General features: G+C 36.8%; 1 protein-coding gene across 8 annotated transcripts in view; it reads right to left on the reverse strand.

Annotated features, from left to right (window-relative positions):
- SMAP1 (small ArfGAP 1) overlaps positions 1-27813 on the reverse strand; it is a 115630-nt gene that overhangs the window by 7204 nt on the left and 80613 nt on the right. For 6 of the 8 annotated variants that reach the window (XM_083857184.1, XM_083857185.1, XM_083857190.1 and 3 more), the window contains 2 exons: positions 16193-16277; positions 6854-6981 (listed from right to left, as the gene is read on the reverse strand). In XM_083857184.1, coding sequence (XP_083713310.1) covers positions 6854-6981; positions 16193-16277 — 213 coding nt within the window. The remainder of the gene's footprint in view (positions 1-6853; positions 6982-16192; positions 16278-27813) is intronic. The other 2 variants (XM_083857186.1, XM_083857189.1) reach the window with 1 other exon arrangement.

Raw genomic sequence — 27813 nt, forward strand, 5'->3', positions numbered from 1 at the left:
TAAAAAAGTTTCTCCATCTTCCTTTTCACAATAATTTCTGATTGCAAAGCAAATAATTTTTTATTTAAGTGGGTAGTAGGAAGCCCTCTCTATTTGTGACGGTTCTTCATCAGTGTGACATAACCCGTCTTTAAAAATATCAGAATCAGATTTAACAGTCCATTCAGGTAAAAGCCCATCCTGAGCAGCAGTACTTGTTTTCCTGTGCATACACCCAGGCAGGCCCATGCCTGACAGGGATCTCCTGTGGTGCCTGCCTAAGACAGCCCCTGTGTGACAGCCGTGCGTGGCTGCAGGAGGAGGACACAGGAGCAGTGCAAGTGGGCAAACCGAGGGGGCTCCCCCTCTGCTGCCTGCAGGCAGCAAGGAAGGGGTTTGCTCTTCTCTAGGAGGCACAGCTGAAAACCTGAAGGTCTGATCATGTTATGTTTACAACCTAAGATTAAATGTTCATTTAATGTCTCTTCATTCAGCTTGGTTTAGGAAGATCCTCAAAGGAGCCAAAGCACTGGATGAGCACTCCCTGAAGTGTTCATCAGCTGAATTAATGCAAAATACAGGGCAAGAAAACAGCAGGTGGCATCCAAGTTAAAAAACAACCAACATTGACATCATTTTTGTATCTCTAACATTGTCATGCTACCCAAGACCTCTGTAAAAAACACACCTGGCATTCATATAATCATTTTCCTAAACACAGTACTCTCAGACAGTCATTATGCTAAACCTAAATGCTCATCAAGTGCTTAAGGATCATACTGATAAGCAGTTTCATGATATTAGTGCAACAGAATTTTTCCTACAAATTGGAAGAGAGGTGGCAACAGAGGAAGTGAAAGAGAGAAGTGGACAGTGGGACACATGGAGTTGAGAGAAGGACTGCAGGAGAGAAAAATGCACATGTGCACTTTACTGCCACCTGCACGTCTCTGGCATCTAGAAAAGCAGGGATGGCCTGTAGAAAAGCCAGGCTTCTACTGTTTTCCATTTTTGTGTTATTTATCACACAACACAACGTTTTCATTTTCTCCCTTCTGACTGGAAGAGCTACCTGCATAGGGAAAATACAGCCTAGCGCCCCAATTATTCTTATGTAAGCAAGGTACTAAGTATTTTAAAGTCTTGAGTTCTGCATACAATGCTTACTCTTTTTTCTTTGCACTGTAAATGGACTTGACGGGTTTATTTCAATTCTTCCTGGTTTTGATTTTGCAAATTTCATTTTTAGACATCTACCCAGTTCCATTAAAAATAATCAACTGTTATTTCCTGGTAATAACTGATGAGGAAATGAGCACTCAACAATATTCAGTTCACAAAGAAAAACACTAAGAAATCTCATTTGTTCTCTTGCTTTTAGGAATTATCAACACTGTCTAAAGAAGTCAGATTAAGATTTCTATCACTTTCTCAGATCATATCCAAGAACATAATTAATCTTACAATAAAGTAAAAAATCAACTTTATTTTTTGATGCATGTCCAGTACTCACAACAAGCAATACACCGTTTCATTTGCAATTATCCTTGCCTAGGCTTGAGAATATTTATCTTCCCTGCAGTCCCCTTTCTAACTCCTTCTTCAGATTTCCCTTCTCTAGAACTCAAAATAAATTTGTTTCTCTAGACTGTTCAGCTGACTCCTTCTGATTCTGGAGTATGATGCCAGCTCTTCCACTGTGCTCCACCTAAGACATTTAAAGTACCTTTAATATAGTAGTAAATTACTACTTGATAGTAAATACAAAGAGAGTAAAATCATGGATTCATGGTTTGGATTGGAAGGGACCTTAAAAATCAAGTTCCAACCCCCTGACATGGGCAGGTCACCTTTCACCAGATCATGTTTCTCAGAGTCCTGTCCAATCTAGCCTTGAACACTGTGAAGGGTGGGGGCATCCACAACTTCTCTGGGCAACTGTTTCAGAGTCTCACCACCCAAAGAATAAAGAACTTATTCTTGATATTTAATCTAAACCTACCCTTGTTCAATTGGAAGCCATTTTCCCTTGTCCCGTCACTAGACTCCCTGAAAAAAGCTCTTCTCCATTTTTCCTGTAGTCTACCTTCAAATACTGAAAAGTCACTGTAAGGTGTCTCCAGAGCCTTCTCTCTCCTCTCCAGGTTGAACAAACCCAGCTGTCTCGGCCTCACTTCACAGGATCAGGGCTCCATCCCTCTGAGCATCTTTGAGGCCCCCTCTGGACTTGCTCCAACAGCTCCATGCCTTTCCTAAGTTAGGAGCCCCAGAGCTGGATGTAGCACTGCAGATGGGGGTCTCATGAGAGTGGAGCACAGTTGGGGGATCACCTCCCTTGACCTGATGCTCACAGTTCTCTTGATGCAGCCCAGGGTACTCCTGGGTTTCCAGGCTGAAAGTGCACATTGCCAGCTCATATTCAGACCAGCACCCCCAAGTCCTTCTGTGCAGGGCTGCTCTCCACCCACTTAATGCCCAGCCTGTAGTCACTGGAGCAACGGAATTGTTCTAACTCCATTTGAAGGAATGAGACTTTTGCTTTCACATACCTGAAAATACAGACAGGGTAAAATAAAGATGAACAGAAGCTAGAAACATTTCAACTGATCATATTAGAATAGGACTAAATAGCTCTCCAGTAAGACCCTGCTTAAATAATATTCATGATAAAGCAAACTTCTGAAACAACACATTTTTACATAAAATCTGAAGACTTTGACACATTAACATCACCAAAACTGATTCATAAGTTGAAGCATGTCTGCCAATCTATGCCAACCATACTAGGTACACACACCTGATCTCAGGGAAAAAACCAGTATTTATGAACAGCTCTTTATCTAAAATATGCTACCAAAGTTTTCCAGATATGAATCATTGAAAAACACACACTATTTCTACAAAAATACATCTTTGTAGCCACTGAACTGATTCTCAGCTCCCAATACAGTACAATTCAAATCAGGCCCACACAGACACACATAAAATCCAAAAAAATTTAAGTTGACTGGATTTTAGTATCCTCCTTGGAGAAAAACTTATATTAAATAATTCACTGTATTAATACTTCCAAACTCAATACCTCACAGTTCTCCCCTTCTTTTCCTCCCTACAAATTTCACTGAAGAATAAAGATCACACTTTTGCTGCAAGACATATCATACAAAATTTGAAATTAACATCTGGCTAAAAAAAAGTAGGAAATTGTTTTAACTAGAGGAAAAAATGATAGACCTTTTCTCAATCCCTCTACAATGTTTAGCAACAAACCCTATTCTAATACCTATAATTTAGCTATGTCCGCTTCACTTGAAAAAACATCACTAAACATATGAAATGTTCTTTCCTTTCCATGCTCATGAATAATGCATAATTTATAGCACATGCCTTTTACCTAGTTCTACTGTAGGAGCTGCTTAAGGTAACTCTTCTTAACCCCCCCTGAGTTTGCTAATAGGCAAAATTCTATTTAAAAAAAATAAATTACTCTGCCATATATTGTTCTTTACCAGTCCTTTACAAATTCAACAGTTTACATTAGCATCCAGCTATAACAGGACAGTGGGAAGAAACATTTTAAATGTTTTTGAAAACCATGAAAAGACACATATCTGAAAACAGAGTCTCAGTGCTCATGATCATCAATGCTCAAGTCACATTTTAAAAAGGAGAAACAAATGCTTTTGTCTTCACTTGAAAAACATGTCTTGGCTATGACAATGGACATAAATCCTAAGTTTTGCAGACATCGTGATGTTTCAGTCTCATAATAAAACATTCAAACAGACATTTCTGTCCTCCACAGTGCCATAAAACAGAGTGCATTTAGCATTAAATGCTGTCTTTCAGGTTAAAATGGAAAAGAAAGGCAATCTCGTGAAAACTCAAGGGTCATACAGATCAGTTTGAGGAGCACCAATAAATTTCCTTCTTTTTCAAAGAAAAGCTCTCAAATCCCACTGTGGCACTTCAGACACACCTACAATGCAGAACATAATAGTAAATATCTCAGTGAAAAAGCAAGCCATGCTATTTCACATTTGATCCCCTTCTTCTACTTAACCTTTTGAATTTTCAATACATTCTGTTAATAGATATTCAAACAAATTCAAATAAAGGTTTGGCCATGGACTTCTACTTTAAATTTTCTGTTTTCAAGCACAGGAATGGAATGTTAGGGTTACTCAACTGCTGATCTGAGTTCATACCCACTTCACCATTTAATGCCATACAAAATAATTTCAGACTATAATCACACCTCTTATTTACTTCAAGAAATTTAAACAGACCAAGTCCTTAAACCCTCTCATAATAAGGTGCCCTGTATTCTCCTAACTCTTCTCTGAATCCCATACAAGTTTTATCTATGTTTCAAGGTGAAAGATCTTACAAAATACTTATAGCACTGCCAAATGAGAGCCAGCTCCTGCCCAGTCTCAGTTCATAGACTAGATACCACGTGCAAGGTATTGATAATCCTGAAGAAAAACAGAGTAATATTCTCTTTGCCCCACTTTAGCAAGTAACCCAAGTAATCACCATCAGAAAACTGTCTTCTGCTACTACCTACCCGTGTTTCTGTCTCTTATCTGTAGAGATTATCTGATTACATTACATTTTCTTTGAGATTACTGATTAAAAACAGAAGATAATCAAGAATTAAAACTTGCAATACACCATAAGGATCGTGTGCTTGATAAAAAAATGCTTGTTGAGAGTTCTGTTTGTTCCTCCTGATTACAGCACTCAGAAGAAAGAAAAATGTCACTACAAATCTGGACAGGTTTGTTTACAGCAAGTGAATATATTCATGTTTTCTAGTATATAAACAAGGTGATACTCACTAGATATTGAGAATAGTATTGTCCTCTCTACCACTTTTTAATCAATTTAGTAAGTACCATGCTTAGTGTAAGAACTAGCACGAAGATGAACAACATGTCATAATATTCCTCTCATAAAAGGTCCAGTGATCAAATCTTTATTACAGAAATGCATTTAGAATATTATATATACATATAATTCAGTATATTTTAGCAGCTACTCCATTATTTAACCCATCACTAGTCATCATCCCTTAGGGTATCACCCTTCACTTTGCTTTTTTTCACTCTTAAATATTTTGCTTTCTTTTGGATTTTTTGCATTCTACAGCTAAATAATTCTTTAACCAGCAGGTCACATCACATGTCCATGGAAGAGAAATAAAAGAAGGCTTTTCTTTCCTTTCTCAGGCAGCTCTTTTCTCCTGGGCATGCAGTAACTACACACAAAAGTTATCATTCACAGCTTCAGAATGGCTGGAATGGGGGAAACTCAGAATTCAGTGCCACCCATTATATACAATACTACCACTGGCCCATGTATTTTGAGTCCAAGTGAAGAGGTCATAATTCTAGATTTGAATTTACTCAACCTACACCCAAACGTAATAAATTAAAAACTCAGGGAAGCTAGAAAGGGCTTACTGCTTTTCACATCTAGCTCTACAGGGATCAATTTTAACATAAGGCATTAGAATAGCAGACAACAAGCACTCAAATACTGGTACTTTGACCAGAGACTCTACAAGAGATAAGAATATCTACACCAACAATTTCCTTTGCAATTTTAGCTAACACATCCAAATCTAAATGCAAATATACATGTTATTTCCCTCACTTTTTATGGGTAGCTTAATGCGTGGTGGGAAGTTAGCTCTATCTGTAGCATAATATTTAAAAAGAAATGTGGTTTCTGAAACCCTGTCTAGCATGTGGCACAAAGTCAGCCCTCAGCAGTAAGCAGGGAAAGGGAGAGCAAAGGATAACAAATAAAATCTGTTTAATAGCACATATATGCTTTGAGGCACTCAGAACTCCCTTTCATCATTATCCCTTCCACTGTACATACTATGAAAACTAAAGGATGAAGAGAAACAAGTACAGATCATGTGTTCCAAAATCATAAATTCAAGAATACATACAATTCTTTCTGGTTCAGGAGAGTGGGACAGAAAGCCCTACACAAAAGTAAACTTCTAAATGACCTTAACAAGATGCCCCAGATGAGAAAGCTAGCCCACTATTACTCCAAAATGTCCCTCTCAGAAGCCAGTCTGGGTTAAGGAAGCTTGCACATGTCCATCACCAACACCTTGCTCTTTGAGTTGGACAGCTACTTTTTAGGAGAGCTGCAGCTTCAATCAGTTTCTTTGTGTGTCCCAAAGCTGCCTTTCCAGGCTACAACAGGCATGGTGTTTGGTTTGCTTCCAAACTATCATGGCTATAAGAAGGAGCAGGCCAGGTGCAGGAGTTATGCTACTCTTCCTTGAGGAAAAAGACATACAAGCTCCAAGTTGAGACAAAAGACAGATCAGTCAAGGTAGCAATATTAATTTTTCTTGATATCCATTCTTAATTTTTGAGTATGAAACCTTAGACCCCACATTTTTAGCAGGTCTAAGAGAGAAGCATCTGCTGCAGCCTTTCCTAAATACCAGCATAACAAAGCAATAAGAGGTCTTAAAAACGATGACTTGATGCCAAATAACCTCAGAACATAAAGTTATATTCAGCAACACCTATTAAAAAAAAAACCAAGACAAAAGAATATAAATGAGAAGAAAACATTACTACCATCACCAGAGTAAAACAGAATCCAGTTTAGCTAGATAACCACACCATCTACTTCTATATCCAAGCGGTGCAGAAGCTTGAAGAGGTGAAAAAAATATCAGTGTTACGGTTTAAGTATCTCCAGTCATAAGGTGCTTAAGATGTGTTGAGAAGCGTGCATTCCTTCTGTGTGAATGAACAATTCCCTGAAGGAAAATACACATGTGCATGCACATATTTATACATAGATATAACGAAATACAGTCATTAAATTTTACCTGAGCAGGAGGTACTGCAGCTGCTGGTAAAGGATTAGAGATCATTGGGCCAAAGATATCCAGGTCATCATTCAGTGCTGTGACAGCAGCAGTGCCTCCATTTGTAACAGATGCTTCAGCTGGACCATCTAAAAGAGCAACAGAACAACTTTTAAAGTGAAAATTATTAATATCTTAACACCATGAGAATAATTAAAGCTGTCTATTCCCTCCTACCCTGCCCCCATCAAAGATGTGCTCAATTTCTGAGATATTTTTCGGACTGCAATGTAGTTCAGATTTTGTAAAGACTTCTTTCCCAAAGAAGATGGCACATTAACATCCTTGAGAAAAAAACAAAACAAAACAAAACAAAAATCAACCAATTACAAAAAGCCCACTTAAAACTTCCCTAAGGGCAACAACATCAACAACAGGACACACTACTCACTTTTCAGGAGTCCCTGCACACCAACATTTTTAGTAAGATTTTAAATAGATGTCTTACTGAGAAGGTCCAAATTTGGTAGCCATGTATCAGACAAAATACACTCATCTCTGCTCCAGAATTAAAATTTGCATTTTAGAATCCATGAAGTTATTCGTGATATGCTAATTTAGTCAAGAGTACATAAAGAAACTTTGCATTGGGAAAAAAGTCCATTCTTCCCCTTTTCTAAAAGTACTTTGCACAGACTTTATTCATACCTCCATACTAACACACTTGCCAGGCACATTGAGCTAATTATCCATAAGAATCTACAGCTCTTGCTCTGAGTCTTGGTGTCTGCAAGCCATTTCAACACATGAATGCATTTACTGATGTAGGTGAAAGTGGATGCATGCACGACAAAAAAAGAATTATGCTTCAAAGAGAATTTGCAATTAAGTACTTCGAAAGATACAGGAACAAAAATATCACAAAAGTGTTTTTAAGGAACAGAGCAACCATTTCTCTTTTGATTTCAAGCTGCTCAAGAAAAAGTGGCAAGAATTGGCTAATAAAATTATACCTAAGCATATCACAAGTGGGTTGTCATCATATAGAGCTTGACAAATACAAAGGTGACTCTAGATTCTGCTGAACTTTATAATGACTGAATAGTCCTAACAGCAAGTTTAAGGAAGCTTTTATAGGCAATAGAAGAAGTTAAGTCTAAAATTAACCAATCTCAGTGCAGAAGTCAGACCTCTCTAGTAGAACAAACTAGTTGAATTCAAAATTTGACTAGTTGAAGTGAAAACTTTCTCTGCACAAGGAACATTGCTGTGACTGGCACACACATCACAGGAGGGTCAGTATTCCAAAGACCCTACATTACAGTACACTGAAAACAGTTCACTGCTACTAACATCATAAGACTGCATTGTGAAACAATCCACTCAGAAGACCATTACCCACAGATGCTGTGCTGGTTTTGGCTGGGATAATGTTCCTCTCAGTAACCAGTATGGGGCTCTGTTTTGGATTTGTGTTGGAAATAGAGTTGATAACACAGGGATGTTTTATTATTGCCAAGCAGTGCTTGCACAGTGTCAAGGCCTTTTCTCCACTCGTGAGGAGGCTGGGGGTGCACAAGGAGTTGTCAGGGGACACAGCCAGGACAGGTGATGCCAACTACGAAAGGGATATTCCACACTCTACACATGATGCCATGCTCAGTATATAAAGCAGTGGGAAGAAGGAAGAGGAGGACCTTTGGAGTGATGGCATTTGTCTTCCCAAGCCACTGTTACACATGATGGAGCCCCAGTTTCCTGGGGATGCCTGCCTACGGGAAGTGAGTGATGAATTCCTAGTTTTGCTTTGCTTACATGCACAGCTTTTGCTTTACCTGTTAAACTATTTTTGTCTCAACTAACAAGTTTTTTCACTTTTACCCATCTGATTATCTTCCCCATCCCATGGGGGGAGTGAGCAAGTGGCTGTGTGGGGTTTAGCTGCCAGCTGGGGTCCAACCATGACAGATGCTTTTTCATTTGTGTCTGCCTTGCATGAAGGCAAAGTAGCCACGGGAATACTACTAGATCTTCTATGCTGAGGGAAAAGTGGGTGGCTTGAGGAATGTGAAGTAGCCACCTCAGTCAGTTTTATTGCTCTTCTGTGATTTGACTCTGCTGGGGGACTGCAGTTGCAATGATTCTGAAAAGCAAAGTTACAAACTCAGCTATGATTATGACAGAGCTACTTACACATTAATGCAAAGTTCTCCTCCTTCCTTTATTTCTGATTAATGGAAGCCAGTGGACAGCAAAATAGCCATATGTATAATCTGCTGCACCATTTGATGCACATTAGTGCTTTGAGATGTGTGTAAATAAATGTACTGGCCATTTAAGCATAAGCTTCTTTTGAGGTCATTCTGCAGACTGGCAGTTCCAAAAACATCTCCCCAAAGGTTCACTGTTTCAGATAAATTTAGGAATGAACTGTGCATAATTTTCAAGCAAAAGGACTGTCAGGAATTAATAATTTAATGTTCTCATTTTCTCAGTCAGACACATGTATTAAAAAAAATATCTCTTGTCATATTCCAAAGTAGTTTAGGTTCCCTGAATGTAAAGGCGTTTAACATAGAAGACTGAAAATTTAAATGCAATCATTTACTGAAACAAGCATTTCACATATTTAGAACATTCATGACAGAATCCTTTTGCAAAAATATAGTATTTTTCAAATATTTAATAAACTGCATAGAGACTAATATTATGAAAACCCAGATTTTTGCTAGATTTGTTCTGTAAGAATGTTATTTAGTACCGCACATGCCTTTCATCTCTTACTGAATAAATACCTCCCTGTCTCCACTGGTGCAGAAACCAGACATTTTGAATTACTGTTTACAACACTGCTTTAAGCCTGTGTGACTAGTATTAATAGATGATCCTGTTTTACTGATTTCTCAAAATGTAATAGTTGGAATATTTATATCTATTAAAAAGAGACTCCAAAAATTTTCCCCCTTCCCTACTGAAAGAACTAAGTTTCAGAATATAGAAAAAACCTAACAGTGTTTTCACTCCAGTTTATTACTTGTATCAATATTAGTGCTTCCATTTAAATATATTTGCATGAAGGCATGTACAGTCTTGTTTTTCAACATAACAACTCAGAGTTCTTATACAGAGACTATGGATAGTCTCAACTTCAACACATCATGTCACGGATTAGAATATATTTCCTCCTTTCTCTTCTCATTTTAATATATTTCTGTAATATAAGAAAGATATTTAAGCAGAGTTCTCAGTTTTAATTTATTCTAAGTATATCACTATTCATTCAACCTGTGCCACCTACCATTAAAACCCAATTAGAAGAGGTGGTGTGTATATGACAGAAGGAAACACAGCTGTGGCCTTTCCAGGGAACAGGTAAACATCAGATTACATTACATGATTATTTTGAGAAATTTATAGCTTCAACCATCACAGGATCACTTTGAAGCAATTAGCTTTTGAGAAACAGTACTTCCATCACTTTTCTGGAGAACACATTCATAGCTAGGAATGAAATGTCAGATGTAGCAAAACCCACTGCAATGAGAGCAAATGCAAGGCAGAGCTTCCATGCTCAGAAAAGGGAATGTGAAGAGTTGATAGATGCTTCACCCTTGCTCCTACGTGTGGTGCCAAAACTTCTCTTCTTACAGTTTATAACAGTATCACACATAAAAGCTGACTGCTGTCTGCAACACTGTAACAGCAGATGATGCTTCTGATTTCAGATTAGAAAGTCTTGTTTGAGTTTGATAGCAGAAAGAAAAACCATTTACCAGGATGTATTTAATTACACAGTGAAGAGTTCCAGTGAAATTTACCTTTACAGTTCTTTTTCTGTATAGATTTTATTAATTCCTGATATGACAATTTCCAATTCAGTGCTGCCTTCTGTTATTCATATACATCACAGCTTCCATATACATCATCAATTCTTGGTATATTTATCTGCACCAATAGTCAGAAAGACCAGCAGAAGGCCTTCAAAAGGACAGTAGGAGAGGAAACAGTGGAAAAGCAGATCTGATCTTAAACTCTGCATTTCTGAAACTCATTTTTTACAGACCAAATGTTTACAAGAACTTTGTTACTAAGCAGCCATGTATTTTTATATATACAATCATTTATGACAGCCATACCAAGCCTTTCAATAGAAAGAATATGCATATGATTATTTTTTACACCAAATTACTAGAAAGGCAGAACTGAAGAAGAAGGTCAATAGTTCCAACAAAAATCTGGGGCAAAGATTCAAACTAGGTCTGTCTGGTCAAAATTATTGCAGAATTATTTAATGCATTAGTAAAATTTTATTTACTGCTAAAACCTTTGCAGAAGGGAAAAAGCATACACACACACACACACACACACACACATATTCTATATAATACTTCTGAAAATAAAATGTGGAAAGCCAGAAAGCTAGTAATGCCTCAAGTGGGTGTAAATGTTTTCCTTTTGGGTAGATATAATGCTTACCTAAGCATAATCTGAACATTGCAGCAATACTATAAATGTTAACATATTTACAAGCTCAAGAAGTGGGGCCATGCAAACCTCATGAGGTTCAACAGGCCAAGTGCAAGGTCCTGCACCGGGTCAGGGCAGTCCATGCTATAAATACAGACTGGAGGACAATGGATTGAGAACAGCCCTGCAGAGCAGGACCTATGAATCTTGGAGGATGAAAATTTGGACATGAGCAGGCAATGTGCTCTTCCAGTCCAGAAACTCAACTGTATTCTGGGCTGCATCCAAAGCAGCGTGGCCAGCAGGTCGAGGGAAAGGATTCTACTTCTCTATTCCACTCAGATGAGACCCCACCGGAGTGCTGCATCCAGCTAAGGGGTTCCCAGCATAGGAAAAACATGGACCTGCAGCAAGTCCATGAAGGTGATTAGAGGGATTTCTCCTATAACCAAAGTCTGAGATAGTTGAGGCTGTTCAGCCTGGAGAAGAGAGGGCTCCAGGGAGACCTTATTGCAGCCTTCCTAAAGACCTACAGGAAAGATCAGGACAGATTTTTATTAGGGTCTGTAGAGATACAACAAGGGGTAATGATTCTAAACTAAAACAGGATAGATGCAGACTAGATATAAGAAAGAAATTTTTTCACAATAAGGGTTGTGAAAGGTTGCGCTGAGAGATGGTAGCTGCCCCTTTCCTGCAAACATTCAAGGCCAGGCTGGATGGGGCTCTAAGTAACCTGATCTAGTTGAAGATGTCCCTACTTATGGCAGGGGGCTGGACCAGATGACCTTTAAAGGTCTCTTCCAGCTCAAACTATTCTATGATTCTAGGAGTCTATGATCTATATTTGCATATACAATATTTATGTACTTATGAATGTATATTTACTATTTCTTAAAGGCAACTTTCCGACTTAGGACCAACCATGCTGCTTTGGTGCTTATCCAACAGTCCTGACAAAAGTACAATTCTCAGTTAGGCAACATTCAGCCACATTTCATATCATGATTAACCTCTCAAAATTTCAGAGAACTCTTTCAGGGAATATTTCCCATGCAGAAGCAGATAAGCAGCTTTTAGAATATCATATTTTACCTTCAACCATGCCAGATGAATGCCCCACACATCAAATTCAATAAATAACAACATAATAAATCTGTTTTCTTCTACTTATTCATTGTAACTACAGTGGTTAATCTGGAATATGCAACTGTTTATTTTATGAAAGGCACATCTAAACATGACAAATTATGCAGAATATGTAAAACACATTCTTCTTCTTTCTGATGATTCTGTAAGGTAATATAATTTAAAACCACTATTTTTTCCTTTTTTTCCTCTATATGTCAAAATAATTTCTAAGTGGCATACCTTGGCAAACACAATGATCACAAACTGCCTGTGTAACATTCCAATATCCCATGGACATTTGCACATAGCTATCACACCCCTTTTTACAAAATATTATTAAATAATTTACATTAACCTGCCATAAGTGGAGATATCTACTTTGTAAGAAAAAAAAAAAAAAAAAAAAAAAAAAGAGCACAGAGCACAAGGTTAACACCAGAGATGAAAATACAGCACTGCCAATCACTTAAGTGCTGAAGAACTGTGGCTTACACACTGTGACTTTTAAACTGAAGACTGTTTCCTCTAATTATCCTATTAAAAATTAATTTTATAAAATCCTGTATTATTGATTTTAGTGTCAATTTTAGGTCTCCGCATTTTCAACAGGGCATTTTTCCAGCATGGGTAAGATCCAAATAACTGTAGAGATGACAAAAAAGCAGCTTCATGCTTGGCCTGCAGAAACAGGCTGTTATTTCCCACTGCTTGGGAAGACAGGGAAAAAGAATTTGGGGTTGCACAGCAAGAATACAAACACTACTGCTCGTAGAGAGCATAACAATATCTAGCTTGTACATGTCCATTTCCCCACTTTTCTGTATGTGCAGTTCTGAACTAAAATCCATTCTGAATCAAAAAGCCAAAACCCATGAATATTGTTGCATCATCAAAAAGTGAGTACCTAAATAGCATCTCAGTAACAACCCCCCTGATTAGGAAATCATGGGAACCACAGAAATCTATTTTAAAGGGTTCAGAACAAACACAAATGTGATAGTACGGTCACTGAGCATATTATACTTCTTCTATTACAAGATTAAAGGATACAATTCACCAAGGCATATTTTCTTGAAAATTCTGCAATTTGTAAAGAAAAGTGAAGGAGAGTTTCCTTTTAGAAAATTGCCCAGCTACAATTTTCATAGGTTAAGTGCTATCTAAGGAAGTTTACTTTCTGACAAGGTCACTACTGCAAAACCAACTGAGACAAAAAGAACAATGACCCAGAGACTAAAACCATGCCCAAAGCTAGCAGGGAGAGTTACTCAAGAAAACACTTTGTGAAGAAGCTGGGCTGTTCTGAAAGCCAAAATTATTCTAGCATGAATTCTGATCCATTAAAATTACTTAACCTGTTATCACAAGTGATTTTGAGCTGCCCTACTAAAAGCTGGTATTACTCTTCACTTGCAGAAATGAAGTCCTAAGAGAATGAATCCTCATTAGAAAAATGTCTGCTCAGTAAGAAGAACAAGCTAAGCAATCATATCCATTTTAGTATTATTTGATATGACATATCAAACATTTTAATCATCAGTGCATCGCAGCAGCAAAAAAAGGTGAGTGAAATTCTGGGATGTATCCACAGGGGTGTTACTTGCTGAGGAAAAGATGTGATCATCCCACTCGACTCAGCACTTCCCAGGCTTCACCTGGAGCCTGTGTCCAGTTGTGGACCTGTAATTCAAGCCAGACACAGACTAGAGAGAGTGCAAAGGGGAGGCATGAAGATGGCCAAAGGGCTGCAGGACCTGCTCTGTGAGGACAGAGTGAAGAAGGTTGATCTTTCCTCCCTGGAGAAGGGAAGGCTCAGGAAAACTCTCACCCCAGTATGCCAGTGCTTAAAGGGCAGCCACGAAGAGGACACAGCCTTTCTCTTCACAACACATGGAGCACACAGGGAAGACAGAGGGAAACAGGTACAAGTTTGTCAATGTAAGAATTTTTTTACTGTGAGATGGATTACTAGAACAACTCCACAGATGTGGCAGAGTTCCCATCAGTGGAGGTTTGTAGGCTGTGCCCAGACAGGATTCTAGATAATATCTCCATGCTCCCCTTCCCATGGACTCCTTGGACCAGAAGGTCATTTGAGGACCCTTCCAACCTGGACTACTCTATGGTTCTATGATGCATTAGGTTGATGTGACCTCTCTTTTAATACTATCTGAAGTCTTCTATTGCAGGTGCTAATTAAAAGACAACTTTTCAAATGAAATATGCAGGTCTGCTCTCATTAACACATACCTCATTTGCAGCTAAGTGGATTACAAGTGCCACTGGCTTATTATACTGCTTTTCAATTTGTTATTTAAAAGATCTTTAAGCATTCCCTCCTCTAAAATTATGGGGTTTTAACATACATATTATAAACTTTGCCCTTTTTATATCTCACTGAAAAAGCAGAGCTGTTGAACAGCAATTATAATACTCTTTTCATTGCACATTACATCCCAAGTTAGCCAATGTAATCTGAGTTCACTATTGTATCGTAAAACAGTGTTACCAAGATACTTTTCAAATCATGACCAAAAGAATACAGAAGCCTACCAATCTCAAAACCATTTATTGATTAAATTTTAGTTTTTAATTAGGTTGTTTGTCTGCTAAAGGAAAAAAAAGGAGAATCAGGTTTCCATCAAGTCTAAATTACTTTTTTTTTAATAGGCTCATTCTACATTCATTCTCTGGTGTTAATTAAGATTTGCATAGCTATAGCAGCAATTACTTGGAATGAGATATGGACAACATACACATAACCCATGCAAAAATGGTCCTTTACAGTTAGCTCTACATCAGAGGGAAAAAACCCATGCATTTTGGATATGAGTGTGAATTTTAAATCAGAGAAAACATTTACTGTTTTGCCATGTTCATACCTTGAAACAAAAAAACTTTAAAAAACAAAACATTTTTCTACAAAGTGAAATTTATAGAATTACATTTAAGACTTATTAGCCTCCTCCAATATAATTATGTAGAAAATTAAGAGTAATCACTACATTGATAGAAAGTGAACACTCTTAATATCCACTTGTAGAAGATTTTCCTAATATTGAATTTCAAAAGGAAATAAAAACGCTGTAACATTTTATTCTTCCATTTCCATTTTAAGATTCCATCAAATGGAAAAACATTTAGAGAAACACTAGATAAATGACAGACATTTTATGAGAATGGCATATACACAACAGTATAGACAGACAGTGTAAATTAAATTATTTTACTAGAAACTATTTTATTTACAGGACAAACCCATAGTTACCTGCCAGTAAGAAAACAAAAAGGTGGATTAGATAAAAATGAATGATGGTTGCAGTCAGTATAGACACTGAAATGCCCACTATATTAAGTTTTACAAGGTATTATTCAGCTGCAGTCTGACAGTTTACTGCTCTTTTAACTAATACAGGAATTGTATGATATGTATTTTACAGATACATAATTCAGATGACCTCAGCATTTTCATTAAAAAGTACATTTGTACCATAAACATGAAATACTACAATCCACAAGGCCTTTGAAGATCACTTTGATAACTTCTCCTTCCCACAGGACCTCATTACTCTCCCTAGCAAAACCTAAGTACTGATAAACCCACATCCCATTGGCATTTTCCTTTATAGTTTTAAATTCAAGCATGCAGTCTACGGTTTTCAAATTAATCTTTCAGCAATCACAGAAAAAATAAAAGTATATCTATTAAAAGATAAAGTTACGTATCTATGTTTGATTTAAAACCAATTATGTATTGCTTACCAAGTCCTAAAAGATCAATAGTGGGTTCTGATGACTTTTTTGGACTTGCTTTAGTTTCTGATTGCTGATCTTCTTTCTTCTGTGGCTTGTAAAGGAAAAAAAATAAACACAAGTAACATGTCTGAAAAGATTCAGTGCTTAAAAAATTCTCATTAAAGACGCTGCTTCGGTATCAGAAGTAAAAGTCCTTTTCCACATTTGTTTATCAGAATGAATTTGATTTGTAATGAAATACGTGGCAGTTCTAGTCAAAAAGGACATGGCACATGACTGTAAAAAAATATTGTTGTACTTTCACTGATATGTAGTAAATTTTAAAATAAATCTAAGTTTGAGGATAGTTTAAAATAAACTGAAGTCCTAAATTGAACCACTGCATATCCTGCAGTAGGCAAAAAGCTGTCTATAATTTATCAATTCATTTCAGCAACTAAACTGCACAGTTCTGCAGCATTAAAGAGAAAAAAATAAAGTTTTTAAAAGCTTAAATGTAAAAATTAGAAGCATACTAATGACATCAATTTGCCTTTCTGCAAAGAACTTCTGCAGAACACACAGAATTTACAGATGCTGAGCATCAATGCACACAAACCTGAGTTCATGACCTTTTCCTTTATAAACCTGAATGCTAATAACGCCATTCTTCTCCTTCTAGGAGAGACTAGGGAAAAGGGAATTCTTAGTCTTTTCTTTCCTAGAGACTTTAAAACATATGATGGTATTGATGTGAAATTTGATTATGAAAATTACTTCCTAAATCTGTTTATAGCTCTTCTCACATCAGTATCAGGCTGATTCCCTGAATCCATCAAAACATCAGTTTCTAAAATGAGTATCAATTGGTTAATAGTAGTGACATATGCACTTCTTCATGTGCATTTAATGTGCCCGTGCTCCATACTTATCACAAAAACCCGCAGTGGACTGGTTGACCAATGAGTACAGCCTTTAACTAAAAGAGATTACCCAATAACAGTGGCAGGACACTGGACTGACACCAACAGAATCTGCTTCATTCACACCTTTATCACATACATAACGTGGCTTTCACAAGGTCATTGAGGCTCCTGAGGTTGCTGAAGTTATTGAATCTTAGTATTTAGCATTAGGAAAGCTTTAAAGTTCAATAGAATCATATAAAGATCTGTTTTAGGTAACCCCTCACTTTCTTCCTCTCCTGCAAAAGGGGGATAAAAAGTAAGGAGCTTGATGTTTGTAAAGAGCAGTGAAGAAAATTCAAGAGTATTCAAAAGCAGCCCAAGTGATCAGAAGCCTGTTACACCTCAGACACTCCTCCTGGATGAGCAAATCCCCACTGAAAACCTTCAGCAAAGAGCTCCAATTAATCAAACTCCATTCCTGCAGCTACTGCAAACAGGTATCATCACACATAATCTGACCCTTGCTAATCTCTCAGAGAAATACTTGCTCCCTCTTGCCAAAAATCCTTAGGTTGACTTGACATATCTTGCTCAAGATGCAGCTCTTTGGGAAATAACCTGATGAAAAAACAGTCCATGAATTCCCTGGTTCTATACTGTATTATAACTTTCAACATTGTGTTTTCAATCTTGAGCACAGCACACCAATTCCAAATGCTAAAAAATGTATCATTTTTGAAAGTAAACCATGACAGCACATCAAGAATTTTTTAAAAGTGACAATTCAAAATTAAGTTTTCTACAACTGACTATATCTCAGTAAATATGCCATAACCAACAGCCATAAACTAACAAAATTATTATTATAAACATGATTTAGAATTAACAGTGAGTACTTCAGAACAGAATGGGCCATAAAACCTTGAACATTTGAGTTTTCTCCATCTTTGTAAGAAACACTATGGGTCACAGAAGTTGTAAAAAGAAGCATTTCTGACATGCTCCTTTATTTCATGAAACTGGCTTTTTTTCCTTTTGGTTAAACAGCTTAAAAATTCTGAATATGGAATGATTTCTTTCAACTGAAAAGAAAAACCATTAGAATTATATTAAATGTGCAAATTTTCATTACACTGTATTAGATTTCTGACAACTACCTAAACCCACAAGTTTGAAATAATTTGAAGCTTGACAGATAAGTCTTAAATGCAAACTTTTCACAGAAGTCAAACACTTCCGCATGCATTAATTAGAACTAAAGAGAAAGAGTTCAAATAGTACTTTCTTGTATTTGGTACTTATTACTGTTGCAAATTAATCTAATTATCTAAACTAAAATTTTAAAAATATGGGAGGAATAATCTACTTAGGTCCTCTGCTTTGTCAAATAAACATTTTCAATAAATATTAAATGCATATTTCTGTTTCATCACTCTCTAAATAAGAAAGGTAACAAAGATACAAGTTATAAAAATATGAATTTCTATAAAAATATTATCCCTTAAGATGCCCTTTTCCAATATTACAACTATTATTTCATGATCAAAAGTTTCTGTCCCATTTTGCTCCCCTTGCCAGTATGTAAACTACTAGATTTTAAGGTTACTTCATTGTTAATTACTTTAGGAAAAGCTGCAAAGTTATTTTCAAGCTCATTAGTACATCAAATATTTCTAGCCATTAATACTGCATTTGTTTCCTTGGTGAAGATTTTCTCCTTAAAGCACTATTCAACATTTTTGCAGCTCCACAGTTTTCACAAATACTCTAATCTTCAGTCTGAAAAATGAAAAAACACATTAGTTACCTAACATTTACCAATAATTCATCTATAAAACAGCAGACACACAAAGCAGTCAGGAACAAAAGATCTTCCTCTTTATTTTTACCTGCAAAATTATTTTGTTCCCCCAATCTCTCACCATAACAAGCACCATTTCCTGGAATTTCCTATCCTCCTGTCTGAGATTCCAATCAATTCTGTAATTTGGTACACCTTCATTTCTGTTTAAGATGCTTCGTGGCACATAGGAGGGTTTTTGTGCAAATTCAGAAGACATTTGTTTGGTGCTTAAGGTCTGCCATGATTCACAGATAGACTTCCCTGAAGTCACCTGCACTTAGGCATAAATTAGGTAAGGCTGGCACCTGTAGGATGGACAAGAACAAGAAATTTCATGCACACAATTACTCTTAAGAACACCTAGATGACCCTTTACTACCATGCTGCTCCTTGAGAGAGTCTTGTTCTCTGTCCAGTCCCATGTATTCGGCACTGTGGTCCATCTGAAGTAGGTAAAATGAAAAGCAATGGCTTCAGTGTTCTGTAGCAGAGATCATGCCATATTTCTGGGTCAAGGAGAGAACCTCAAGAGGTCTCTTCTAGCCCATATAATTCTGGCATAAACAAGGTATCAAAACTTTTGGACAAGAAGAAAAGGAAGCCACACTGGAGTCACTAGAAAATTTTATTTCAAATCATAATGAGAAATGCGATGTTTAATTTCTTTTCAGCAGTTTTGCCCCAATAGGATTTGTTTATGACTAAGTTTTATGTAGAGAGTGGCCTTTCAAGATGTTAAATACTGCACTCAGTGAGCACAGAAGTGTGCAACACGAAAAAAACCTGCATAACAAGGCAGTGATATTTCTTAAACTTGCTGTTTAATTTAGTGTTGTGTTTTATCTAAAAAATACCACATTTTGTAGAGATGCAAGGTAGCATGACAAATGCTTGGGAGTCTTGCTGCACTAAGATTCATCTCAGTTTCTATTACTAGTCTCCTTGACTCCCACAGCAATTATTTTTAAGTATTGACACCAGTACTAGATAACTTATTCCTTGTTATGCCCTTTAGAATAAGACCACATTAAAAATAGGAGACTCAGCAGCCTTAGGTAAACTAAAAATAGCATTAAGAATCTGATATGAAAAGGCAAGCAGAAGGAACAGGTACACAATTTTGTGCATTTATTTTCAAGTGGAGCCTTCAAGGTTACTGGGGCTACTATTTTTTTATTACATTCAAGACTGTCTTAGTAATATATGTGGGCTTAGTGAATGAAGTACATGGTTACAGCAATTTCTAGATGTATTTACTTCAGGTCATGTATTAACAGCTTCTCATTCAAAATCATTTTTATGCTGCTAGTACATTCTTTTGAAATACTGTCCTTGCAAACAGCAGAACATCAAGACATCTTTGATATGCAGGCCTTACATGGCCATTTTTCACAGTTGTCACTAATGGCCACTACATTACCCTTCAGGGTTCTCTCATGTTGGACACCTACTGAAGCAAGCAGTGTCCGCTGCCTTCAATTATTCTGAGATTATTGAAAACAGTTTGTTTGCAAATATCACTGAAAGAAACTGAAGCCAGAACAAGCTTCCAGGAAGTTGATTCTTTTACATCCTCCACATGATCAGCTTATTTTCTAGCGTGACTTGGAATTTTTTACCTAAAAAAAATTGAGCCCTTGTTATGAAAAGAGCCACAAAGCCTAATTTAAATTATACCTCATTCAGTAGGTAGTAGATATTTTGGCCAAATTAAGGAGGCAAATAAAGAATTAACCTTGCAACCCCTTACAAATACTTCCACTTATAAAGCGCATCTTTTCAGTACAGAAGCAACACAATCATTACTCAGATCCAGTATGGGCACTATAAATTTTTGCAATCCTGTAGATGACAGATAACTGGGATACAATAATCTTTCGTTGTTTTATTTTCCAATGCTGTCCTTTTAACTCTTCTTATGCTCTTACATCAGCCCTTTCTTCAGGGGCAAGAAGCAAGACTCAGGGAATAACCGGTTGCTTAGTCTCACCTCAGTACCCAGGAAGGCAATGGAACAACTAACCTGGAAACCAATTCCAGGCACATGAAGGACAAGAATAATAATGGGAGGAAACAGCATGGCTTCATCAAGAGGAAGTCATGCTTGACCAAACCCACAACTTTTAACAGTTGGCAGACAAGGACAGAGCATCACAGGGTGTCTTCCTTTACTTCAATAAGGTTTTTTGATGGCACTGATAACTGAAAAAGGTGCCATCATGGAAACAATTCCCTGTTCTATGTCCTCCTCTCATTTAATTATTTGTATCCAGTGATGAATGACTCCCAATTTTATACCCAAATCAAGTAATGTCTTAATCCTGGCTGCTATACATCTATAAAACAATAATGTGACAGTATGGTGCAAATACCACATCTGTAGGTAGACCTCACACAAGAAGACTGGTCATCTTTCAGTATCTAAAAAGCAAATATTTAAAAATATTTATGAATGCCTCATAACTTTACCTCTTCCAACATGAACAACTGAGAAATTAGATCCTACCTCTACACATAAGAGGTAGCATCTCTTTTCTATTTAACTAAAACCGAAATGCAGATATGAGTACTTGGACCTTCACTTAATTTCCCACACACTGTCACTGTAAATCAACCGGCTTGAAATTACTAGACAGAAATTTATATGATGATAATCTCCATATACCTACACAGTGCACCTTGGCCTACTGTATTGTTCTGTGCTAAGAAACCATCACAAACAAAATCCAAAAACAGGCAACAGTGAAGAGCACCATGTCACCTCTAACTTCTCTGATTTTAAAGCAACCAAGTGCAAAAGACTACTTTAATTTCACACTGAGATGATGCCTTCATTACTGGAAACTGCACCAGCCAGTCCTCTTGTTATTTATAGAGATACTGTATGATTTAATTCATCTTGCTCATTTGCCTACCATTAGAAAATGGCAGGGTTAGTCACTTATCAATCTTGTTCATTTATCCAATATCAGCTCTAATTTCCAGTCTATCAGATTTTGATGGAAAAGCTACAAAAATCTGTACCATAGTTTTGAGGTTTATTCTCAGTTCTGGCTACATCCTTAAAGATGAAAAGAACACCACTGTCAAAGACTTCCCAATTTACACAGAATGAGAAAGTTTTTCCTTCCATCATGAAAGAGCATCCTTTAATCAGCAACCTGCATTTAATGTTGCATTACTGTGCCACCCTCCTTTATTCTTTCTTGACTAATTTTGTGCAACAATAGAAATTATCTGAGGTTTAATTTTTAAAAAATGGGTAAGAACACCAGGTTAGGCCAGGGAAAAAAAAAAAGTCTCTTCTACATCTCAAATTAAAAAAGAAAGCTCAATTTTATAGAAATCAATATTTGCCTTTATTGAGCTCTCACAATGTATTGCCCTCAATATACTACTAGTTACACCATTCTAGTTCAATCTAATTTATGTGAAATACTTTTCTTGCATTAAATGAAACCAAATCAATCAGCAAGTGACAGTGGTAACTACTTTATTCATACCTTAAGTTCTAGAGTTGATTTTACAGACTTGTTTTTCTCTCTTATATGTTACTCTAAAGCAAATTATTAGTGAATAAAGATGTCACTTTGACAAGGACAAGGCAACTAATAGGCACTTTATACTGTATATTTTTCAAACTAGTTGCCTGTATGGGTCTGGCTGGGATGGAGTTCACATTCTTCACAGCAGTCAATATAATGCTATACTTTGGATCTGTGGCTACAACACCGTTGATAACACACCAGTGTTTTGGCTGAGTGGTGATACTTTGATAACTGTATCATTTTAGTTTTGATAGCTTTGCACAATTATATTTCTTGTTTTGTTAATTTAAGCAAGCCAGCCTCCAAGAACCTCGTTAGGTGCATTCAAGGATTACACACAGACATATAGATACACTTAGAGTCAGCAGCACTTCCCTTTTGGTAGATTTTATTTATAACCACTTTTTCTGGCGCTCTACAGGCTTTGTCAAACAGATGCAAGGAGCACATGAGTCCAGTAAATGAATGTGTACACAAACCTCATCCAGCAAGTAACAGTGAATTCCCAAAATTCACTTTTCCTACTGAAGCTGAGTGTACACAAGCCTCAAAGACCTGAATCTGAGTATTATAGTTTTGCAGTTGACTCATCCAAAGGTAAATTCCAAGTCCCTGGAATGGGCAGCAATGCATTCTCACAGAAACTTGGACTGCAAGTCTGCAGGAGATGGGATTGTGAAGAAAACTGAGCAACACCTGAAGCATAGGTCACATACTGCAGGAAGTCCAGTGTGTCAGTGGGGTATTTCATCAAATTTTCTTCAGCCAGCTATTTTTGGAGATACCCATTAAATCAGTGATTCATTCTGCCTCAGAAAAAAAGAAAAAAAATGAAAGCGTTGCCAAGTCAATTCTGCTCCTTCCTCTGTACAAAGATTATAGTACAGCCCATAGGATGTTGCCTATAGGGGATATGGTTATATACGGGCAAGACAAAAAGGAAGATCAGTACCATGACTGACTGTGACACACCTATGAAATTCACATATATAACAGGATGCTAAGAGGTCTATAGCTGCTGCAACTGATGCTCCCTTACTGCAAAACAAGCTCGTCCTTTCCCAGCTTTCAGCATCGTACCCAAACACATCTGGCTATTAAGTGCACGAGATGGGCAGTGAAAAACAAGAGGGAAGTAGAAAGCTTTACACCAGCTTGCTTGGTTGACAGAACAAACAACATACATGAGGTCTTCTGATAAGTGTTACACTTTGAATGCTAAAACAGTAAGAATATTCAGATGTAGCATCAAATACATTGTTCTGCAGTCAAACCCATTGTGGTTTTTTAATAACTATTGTAGTAAAATAGGAAAATAATACAAGTTTGTTAAATGAGTAAGGACATTGGTATCCTTTCAGAGCATTGTTTAATATGATCATACATTCCAGGGCCTATAGTCTAAAATTATGGGCTACTTTTCTGCACATCCCTGTTCCCCAGAATACTCTCCTCTGACAGGCAGCTGAGGGTATTTTGCACTGGAATTGACAGTGGTGAACAAACCTTTTTGGTAAGGCCTGGTTCAAAAGTGCCAGCAACACAGTGAAAACACTGTGATTATTTTTCTTTATAAACGGGAGATTCAAGTTTTCTGCTTCTGTAACCTTATGCAAGTTATCATCATATGTACTGATTTTAAGGGTTTAACAGTTCTAAAAGACAAGACACCCAGTAAAAATGTAAACCACGCCAAATACTTTAAAAACAAGCAGAATTTTGCCAAATTCACTACTGCAAGATGATAATGTAAATAATTTAGCAGATTTCAACACTGGCGTTTAGGATTATCATTGACCTTATTCTAATTTACACTGTGTGAGAGCATTTAAAGGGGTAGCATACATAGTGCAGGACATCAGCCACATAATTAACAGCTCTAAAGTAGAAAAACACAACAGTCAGACCAACTTATGACTGTAAGTTACTAATCTAAAAATCTCTCCTACTCTCAAGCAAGATATCAGTCACTGTCAAAAATCTGATTCATTAGCTGTCCAGTCCACTTATCTGTTCCCATTTTCCTTCATATTTTTTTCCTCAATTTTCCACTTTAATGAAAAATTCATATGAATCTAGAACTCAGTCTGTTTAAAACACATCTGATTGCCAATGCATTTCTACCTCATATCCCCTACCTTAACTACAAGAAGCCTTATGAAAGCTGAAGATAGATTAAATAATTTTGTGAAAAGCACTTCTAGCTTACTTAAAAGCAATTTCCAGTTTACTTACTAGAGCTCATATATGACTCTATGGTTACTGAACAAAAGCTCTCCTTTGTTCTTAATACAGGAATTGTATGCCTTGTGCATAAAGCAGCTGGATTCCTTCCCTCTTCGTTACCTGCTTGCAATAAAACTTGCAGGAGAGCATAAACTTTTGAGAATTGCCATATGAGAAAATAATGTTAGTAATTTACTATATCTTGCAGTAGGTTTGTAGATATGATTTTTCCTGACACACTCTAAAAAGTTTAGTCTGTATCCATTTACAGCATTACTCACATAGGCACATCCTAGAATTTTTAAAGAATATTTTTATAGCTTTCATATCTGACCTGAAAATAAGTTATAGCTAATCTTTTCATAATATTTAATTTAAATGGCATTAAAGATGAAATGTGTTATTTTGTTTACCCTTCTATAAAATACCAGCATTTGTTTTTCAGACTTGCAACTAAAGATGAAGAAATTTAGAAATCAGACTAACTCTCCAGAACTGAGGATACTTTTACCAAGTGATGAACTCTATTTTGCCTAGCTAGCAAAAAAGCCAGAAAACCATTGTGCTATATGGAAACACAAGTAAATATGGCAGTATTATTGTGAAGTTGTATAGACTATAGCAACTCTGCAAACTCTGATGCATTTCTAATCAAGAGAAAAACCCTGCATGTCAACAACAACAAAAAAGCCACCATTCTTAAAAATCAAACTGGAATTACCTTGAACCAAAGAGTTAAGCCAAAGGGAAAATGTAGATTTATTATTTAAGACTCTATTGTGATTATTTCTCTGACTCATTCACAGACACTGAACTACTCTCTTACATACCTGGGTAAGCCTATTTAAGGCATTCAAACTAAGCAAACCAAAAGAAATGTATTGGCTCTAGTTGTTGTTAAATATGATTATGTACAAATGAAGGTCCTTCAGTCAAAACACATACCCAAAAGAAAACTTTTTAAAGTGGTCCTTGATCTACTTCTTCACTTTAAAAACCTGGGTATGTGGATTTCATTAGATTTTACACAGAGCAAGATACTTGAGCAAGATTATGTAAAATGCATTATATCTTTAGTGATTTGAATTAAAAACTTCATGGCAGAAATAACAGACCCTGCACCATAATCCTATTCCGTTAATATGATTTTATCTGGGTCTAGGTTAATACACTAATCATTTCTGTGAAAATGGATTAAGAGTATTCCTTTGTTCTTACTTATTGACAAAGTAGTACTTAGATTGTTTTTTAACTGAATTTAAAATGTTAGCTCAGATCTCATTTACTTTAGTCAATGTATTCCAAGAAGGCTTAAAACCTTTTGTCCCGTACTTAGCTGAAATGGTTTAGCTCCTTTCTAATACATCAGACAATCTCAGAGGCCCTTTTACTTTGCTCAAAATGACGTATGAACCATGTAGAAGTACAATTTCCTAAAATTAAGTTGGCTTTCTTTTTATACTTACTGCTGAGACTACAGCAAAGTATCAGAGCATGCATTAAATCTATATAATAACAGCCACATTTGAAATAATAGTTCTGTGCATTCAGATTCAAATATATTAGGTTCTTTAAGTGGAAAAGTTCAGAATAGCGTCTGGAAAAAGGAGGAAAAGCTCTTTTTCCTATGTTTGATACTTGAAAGAAGCATCAAAAGATAGCAAGATGATTGCTAGGTAATGGTCACAACAAGATGTAGCAAGTTGAAGCTGAGCTAGGGATGGCAAGACTGCAGAACAGGAGAGGCACTCTGAGTGCAGAGGTATTTGAGTTTTCCAGAGATTCTGGGGGCAAAGACTTCAACAGAGCTTCCTGCAGCTGTAAATCTTTGAAATTACTCCATTTGAGCCCAAAAGCAAGGACCTGTTTACAAGGACACAAAAGGCAGAGAAAAGGCTGTTTATCAACCCTTTTTCTATTTTGTATTATCTTGTCATAGAACTTGATTTAGATAAAATGGAAGAATCCTGCTTTTAATCCAATAAAACCTGGGGTTTGCATCTTATAGAAGAAATCACTATGAAGCAGAAAACCTAGACAGATCCATCTTACAGCTAATCCAGTGTCCCATTATGAGCTCTATAAATCAGCTTAGGGTCAAAGTATTTTAATGCATCTCAGTTTGCAAGCTGTGAAATGCAATAAATATGGTTTGTACTCTTGTAAGCTATTTTAAATACACCTTCAGTTTTCAGATCACATATTATGGTTATATGAACTCAGCTTACACATTCCTACTCAATTTCTATTGCGCTCATTAGCCTCAGCAAGATTACAATAATGCAGCTATATTAGTTGCAATTCCCCATTAAATTATTTCCTTTTATAACTTTCCTTTCAAAAACTATTCCATTAATACATAACACAACATCACTGTAGCCAATCAGAACTGAAGGGTATTTATTTGTAATTCCTTCTTCATATATTTCTAGACAAGAGTGAGCTGTTTCAGGCAGGGCAACTGACTGGCCTCAGTAAAAAAACAATCAAAGAAATGCTTTCTACACCCTATTCATGAAGCTATGTATGCTTCTGAGTATTTTCCTTAACTATAACAAATGTGCTTTTTTTTGCTGAAAAATGCTTTTTATGTGAAACTTCATTCAATATCAAGACCCTACACCCTGAGGTGAAACTTCATTCAATATCAAGAGACTTCACACCAGCAATCAGGTCAAACCTTAGAACTTTCCAGGTGCTTCTATCTTACTCATTTGTTAGTCCAGCATGAAATGTGCTACCTGTTAACACACATGAGTGTGATCACAGTATGTCTGTCTCCGGCAGCTGGTGTTAGACATGCTGCCTTTTCAAATAGTTGTCTTCTAGATACTGGTCTCTGCAGATTCTGATCCTCAAATTCCTCAGGCCTGCAGCCTCTTACCCTGCTTGTCTGGTGGCTGAATTTGAAGTTTTTAAGTGTTCACGCACAGGCACAGAAGGGACAATGCACTCACGCTCAACAGTTGCAAATACCATTTGGCAAGAATACAGAATAGCCAGCAGAGATCAGGGGAATCCTACTGCCCAGCAACCTGCACAACTACCAGCACATACGTGACTGCCCCTTTTTATCCACTTCCCCCCTGCTTCCTCATGATTGTTACACTCCAATCCACCTTG

The sequence above is a fragment of the Zosterops lateralis genome, assembly GCF_965231275.1.
Source record: "Zosterops lateralis genome assembly, chromosome: 3".
Lineage (NCBI taxonomy): Eukaryota > Metazoa > Chordata > Aves > Passeriformes > Zosteropidae > Zosterops > Zosterops lateralis.